The sequence below is a fragment of the Candoia aspera genome, chromosome 4 (genome assembly GCF_035149785.1).
Source record: "Candoia aspera isolate rCanAsp1 chromosome 4, rCanAsp1.hap2, whole genome shotgun sequence".
Classification (NCBI taxonomy): Eukaryota; Metazoa; Chordata; class Lepidosauria; order Squamata; family Boidae; genus Candoia; species Candoia aspera.
The window spans coordinates 89,219,932-89,225,847 of NC_086156.1; the positions used below are offsets into that span (position 1 = coordinate 89,219,932).

At 41.5% G+C, this 5,916-nt stretch overlaps 1 protein-coding gene across 1 annotated transcript; it reads left to right on the forward strand.

Moving 5' to 3' along the window:
- The first annotated feature begins 275 nt into the window (after positions 1-275).
- On the forward strand, positions 276-1,190 carry LOC134497290 (olfactory receptor 14A16-like). Its single transcript, XM_063302953.1, has one exon. The coding sequence runs from the start codon at positions 276-278 to the stop codon at positions 1,188-1,190; it is 915 nt and encodes a 304-aa protein (XP_063159023.1).
- The last annotated feature ends 4,726 nt before the right edge of the window (positions 1,191-5,916 follow it).

Below are 5,916 nucleotides of genomic sequence, written 5' to 3' on the forward strand. Positions count from 1 at the left end.
GGGAGAAGGAAGGAAGGAGAAATGAGTGGTTGGTGGTTGGTTCTTTAGTACAGAATGATAGAAATCGACAGATTTGTGCATTAATACTGTATATGCCCATCCTACATCTATTTTTCCGTAGACTGGTGCTCTGTTCATTCTGTCAATGCTTTACTTTTCTTTTTGTTTTCTTTTCTCACCACATATCAAAATGCCGCTTCCCAAATTTCATCTAATTGCATGTCCCTGCTCTGTTTCTTTGCAGTTATGCCATGCAGCTTTGTCATAAATGAGACATGGATAACCAAACCAGGACGCCTTACTTTCTGCTCCTGGGATTCTCAGAAAGTCAGCAACTGCAGCTGCTACATTTCTTCTTGTTCTTTGTATTATACCTGGCAATTACAACAGCAAATCTTCTGATAATCTGTGCAGTAGCTTTTGACCGGCACTTGCACAGGCCCATGTACTTCTTTCTAATGAACTTGGCTCTGCAGGACCTGGGCTCTGTTTCTGTCATTGTTCCCAAATCCATGGTGAATTCCCTCATAGATACCAGACACATTTCTTACTTTGCTTGTGTTGCTCAAGTCTTTCTCCTTGTCTCCTTTCTGGGTTCTAATATATCCCTCCTGACAGTCATGGCATACGATCGATATGTTGCCATATGCAATCCACTGCACTACGAGATGGTGATGAACTGGAAAGCCTGCACCGAAATAATAATTCTAGTTTGGGTCACCAGTCTTCTCTATGGAATGTTGCATACCATTGGCACTTTTTCTATCAATTTTTGTTCTAATGTTGTCAACCAATTCTTCTGTGAAATTCCACAGTTGCTAAAGCTATCCTGCTCTGGCTTCAATCTAGTTGAAGTTGGAGTTCTTGTGGCCAGTGTCACTGCAGGACTAGGTTGTACATGTTTTATTACTGTATCGTATGCCATGATATTTAAGGCAGTGCAGAGAATCTCTTCTGAGAAAAGAAGGCAGAAAGCCTTATCAACTTGTATTCCCCACCTTTTAGTAGTGTCTATGCTTACATCAACAGGATGCCTTGCCTATCTGAGATCTCCTTCTAACACCCCATCTTTTATAGATTTGGGGTTGACTGTGCTGTATTCCCTTCTTCCACCCCTGTTCAATCCAATCATCTATAGCATGAGAAATACAAATATCAAATTTGTCCTTTCTAAACTGTGGAAATTCTGAAAATTGCTTTTAACGCTGCTTCTATTTGGTTCACCATAATTTTGCATGTTCCTGTCTTTTCCTTTCCTTCTCTAAATAAAGGAATCAGTTAGAAAGGGAAACATAGCTGGGATGGAGGCAAAGCCAAGAACTCAATCCTTAAGAATGGTAGAGCTCCAGCAGTTGCTCAGCAAAAACCCTGCATCCCTAATGACTGTCAATGCAATTTACAGATGCTAAATATTGATGTTTAGCAGCCTCTGGCATGCCACAGTTATACAACTCCAGATCTTTAGTGAAGTATTCAGGGTAGAATGCTTTGTAGAAAACAGTTGTAATAGCAAGGAGACAGAAAGGATGTGACCAATTTTTCCCTGTGCTTTCCTGTATAAAATGGCTTCTCCTCTAATGCTCGTACTAATGTGGCTAGTTAAAGCTTTTGCTTTTCAAAAAGAGCATGGACCTCGAAAACTCTTCTCTCCTTAATGGTGATTTGCCACAGACATTGATATATTGCATCGTTGAGTCAGTCTTGACTCCTGTTGACTGCCTGGACAAGTCCCTGCAGTTGTCTTGGCAAGATTTTTCAGAAATGGTTTGCTACTGCCTCCTTCCTAGGGCTTAGAGAGAGGGACTGGCCAAGAGACACCCAACTGTCTTCCTGCCTTATGCAGGGATAAACTTGCAGTCTCCTGGTTTCTAGCTGGATGCCTTAACCATGACACCAAACTGGTTCACCCAGAGTTTAGCTAAAGAGTATTATTTCTGTCCCTTAGAAGTGCTTTGGCAAAACCAGACAACTGGCAGGGTGGGCATGATCAGTGAGCTAGTGCTATCTCACAAAACCTTTTGATTACCACAAGAAATGAAAAAGGCAAAAACTACAATGATGGATAACTGTAATAGAACAGTAGATAAGCTTTCAGAAAACACACAACTTCATACAAATTGGAAGAGATAACACATCTTCCCTGGTCCAACACCTGGAGAAGGGAGAGTAGACAGACGTACACCAAGGATGATAACTTATTCAAACGTGCTTGAGAATTATTCAATTTCATCTAAGCTACTGATATCATAGTGGGACGCCGTGGCGCTGGGGGTTAAACCGCTGAGCTGAGCTTGCCAATAGGAAGGTTGGCGGTTCGAATCCGCGTGACAGGGTGAGCTCCCGTTGCTAGTCCAGGCTCCTGCCAACCTAGCAGTTTGAAAACATGCCAATGTGAGTAGATTAATAGGTACCGCTTCAGCGGGCAGGTAATGGCATTCCGTTTAGTCATGCTGGCTACATGACCACGGAAGTGTCTATGGACAAATGCCAGCTCTTCAGCTTTGAAATGGGGATAAGCACCAGCCTCTAGAGTTGGACACAACTGGACTTAATGTCAAGGGAAACCTTTACCTTTACTAACTTACAAAGTAGCCCAAGTCACCATTATTTTATTTATAGTTAACTTTTAGAAGAAGTTTCTGGAGAAGAGTATCTTGCAGTTTTACTTGTGTAGTAAGTTTTTCATATATTGACACTGACCCAGGGGGCAAAAAGTTTTCCAAAAATAATAAAGATAGATTATTCCTTTATTTATAGAAAGTTAGTTGGGATATTGGACTGTGCACTTGGAAATGAGCCTGCTAATGCCCTGGAGATGACAGTTTGTGGTTGTCCTGTGATTGACCACTTTTCCAATTAACACCAGAAAAAAAAATGCTTTGGAAACAAGCTGGTTCTTCATACCTGTTCTCTGCATGCTGTTTACTTGCCAAACATGAGACATAAACTAGCAAGCCTTCTGCTTTGACCATAATGAGTTGATTGTTACCTGCTTTCACCTCCAGCATAGCCCATGTCTCGCCATAGCCTGTGCTACTTTGTAGCTCTTTGTACGGATTTTCCATTTTTTGTCTGTATGCTTTTTTCCTCTTATTCAGTTATAGAATCTAAACATGCAAAGTATTCAATTTCCTTTTGGTTAATCTTTCCCAGACTGGGGTGATTATTCCAAGGGAAAAGGAGGGAGAATGCATTAGATTCCAGCTCTCCAAATTCCATTTGGCATAGTCAGCTTCAACAGTTGTAAGATCTGAAGATCAACACATCTGAAGGACACCAGAATATGGAAAAGTAGAATAAAATTCCACCTACCTTTTTGTGAAACTTAGTTTAATTAGACAGGCAGTCATCTGGAAAGATAGTGAACTATTCTTCATGCATATTCAGAAGCAATTCTTCCTTTCAATGAAGATTGTAATCCCTACTGTTAATTAAAAATCTGGGTTGATTTGTTTGATGATCCATTGGTTTGTCTTCTTGGCTTTCCACAGTATTCTCAGGAGTCTTTTCCAACACCAAAGTTCAAAAACATCAATGCTCTTCCTATCCTGCTTCTTCAAAGTCCACCTTCACTTCAACAGAGTGTCACAGGGAATACCATGGCTTGCACGATTCTGATCTTTGTAGGTATTGACACATCACAGCATCAGAATATATTTCCCAAGGTTTTCCATGGCTGCTCTACTGAGTGCTATTCTGTGGCATATTTCTTGACTACTTTATCCTTTACTGTTGATGGTTGATCCTAAGAAGCAGAAGCTCTCCACCACTTTGATATCTTCATTGCCAGTTCTAAGGCTCTGTTACTGTTACTGCTCTGTGCCTGCAAGCACATTCTCTAGAAAAGAGGTAGCCATTACATACCTACAACTCTCGATTTATTTATTTATGCCTTCATTCATTTATTTATTTTGTTAGTTAGTTAGTTAAATATGACTGGCTTGACTCTATATCAGGTTTGCTTTTATATTTTTTTATAACTGAGAGGAGATTTCAACAGAATGCAGTCATAAATTGATATAAGAGAATACGCAGATATGTTATACTCCAGACTTTTTTTGTATTTTTCAGAAATTTGTACTCACTTCCCCCACAGAAAACAAAAAAGATTACAACACTGAATCAGAATAACAAGCATTTATTATGAGGAATTTCTATATGCATTCTAACCAACAGCATAATGTTGTATTGAAAATAATGGTTTCTCTGCCACATGATGTTTATAAGGGTTAAAAATAAAAGGTTTTTCACTTTGTAGGAATTTAAACTCCCCAAAGGTAAGGACTCTTCTCCTGAAGCTGCAGGCTTAGAGGATCGGTTGTCTCCAGCAGCTCGCTCTCTGCGCAGCTGCCTTTTATCCCAATCTTTGGTGCACTTGGAGTCTCCTGTAGCCAATCAGGCTGCCTTCTCCTTTGCGTGCCTTTAAGCCCATCTCTGGTGCATGCTGATTGGCGTATTCAAATCCCCCTCCCAATCTTGCCCAATCAGCATTGTGGATACTTCCTGCTCTGCTGAGTCATGCTGGAGTTTCGTTTCTCCAATTCCAGCCCTGTAAGTTTCCAATTCCTCCTCTGACTCAGAAATAGTTTCACTTTCCAAGTCAGAGGCAAGCTTGGTTCTGACACTATCCCCCTGCTTCAGGATTCCCCCTCCCTCATAGATTTGGGGCCTGGTTTCAGGGGCTAATGTGAATGACATTGAGCTACTTTTCTTGGTGCATGGACATCAGAAGCCGATTCCCAAGAGTTCTCCTCAGGTGGTTTTCTCCTGAGAATTCGGAGTTCCTAAGGGGGGCAGTTTGGCTCTTTGATCTCTCTGTGAAAAAAGGCTTGCGTTTATTGTGGAAATATGTGAATGCTTTGGTCTATTTTGAAGCAGGGTAAGGGTTTGAGAATGTTTATCTGGATTGCTTCTGTAAGGATTAGGATTTCGATTAATAAGGTAAATAATAAATGCTTGGTTTAAGCTTTAATATGATTAAGATTGTTATATTTGTAATAGTATTAATTATAAGGGCAGGAAAGTTATATGCTTTTTAGTTTGATTCGTATTACAGTGGACAGAAATGTATAGAATAGTGGTAGGAAGGAAATAAATAAGTGTTTTGTGGGGGAAGTTGTTTGGAAAGTTTATATATTTTCTTTTTCTTTTAATATAAGGGGAGGGAGCAATTGTATTTAGTGATTTTTATAGTGTGGCAATGGAATGATTGATAGAAAAGTGGTTTTGGTTTAAGATAGAGTAAGGGATTAATTATGGAAAATTGTTGTATATTCAGCGTGTCTCAGAGACAGGCTGAAAAGCATTTGAAAGAAAAGGCAGCCCGATTGGCTACAGGGGACTCCAAGCGTGCCAAAGAACAGAATAAAAGGCAGCCATGCAGAGAGCGAGCTGCCGGAGACAACCAATCCTCCAGGCCTGCAGCTTCAGGAGAAGAGTCCTTACTGGCATCGGAGTCAGCGTCTGTGGCTGAAGAGGAACCAGTGCTTGAGCTCCACTCTGAAAACGAATCGAATCCTGCATCTGCTGCCAACGAGAAATCATCGTCAGTCGTGCCCAGCAGCCTTGGCCTTGCTTCCAGGCATTAAACTCCGCAATCTCCTCAGCAGCATGAGCAAGCCTTGATGTTCCAGCACCGCCATTTGCCTTCAGTCCTGCGTACCATGCTTCGCACGCTCCGTTGTGTTCAGGAATTTCACACCTCTCGTGTTCAGGATCTGGTTGCCAGCTTAGTCCAGGGCTTCCAGCCAAGTCCAGCCTAGTTCCAAGTTCCAAGCTCCAAGCCTTGCTCCAGGTCTCCAGTCCAGAGAATCCAGCCTAGTCCAGGGCTGCCAGCCGAATCCAGCCTTCCTCTAGTTTCAAGCCTTGTCTTCAAGTCTTCAGTTCAGAGTACCCATCCTAGTTCAGAACCCCCAG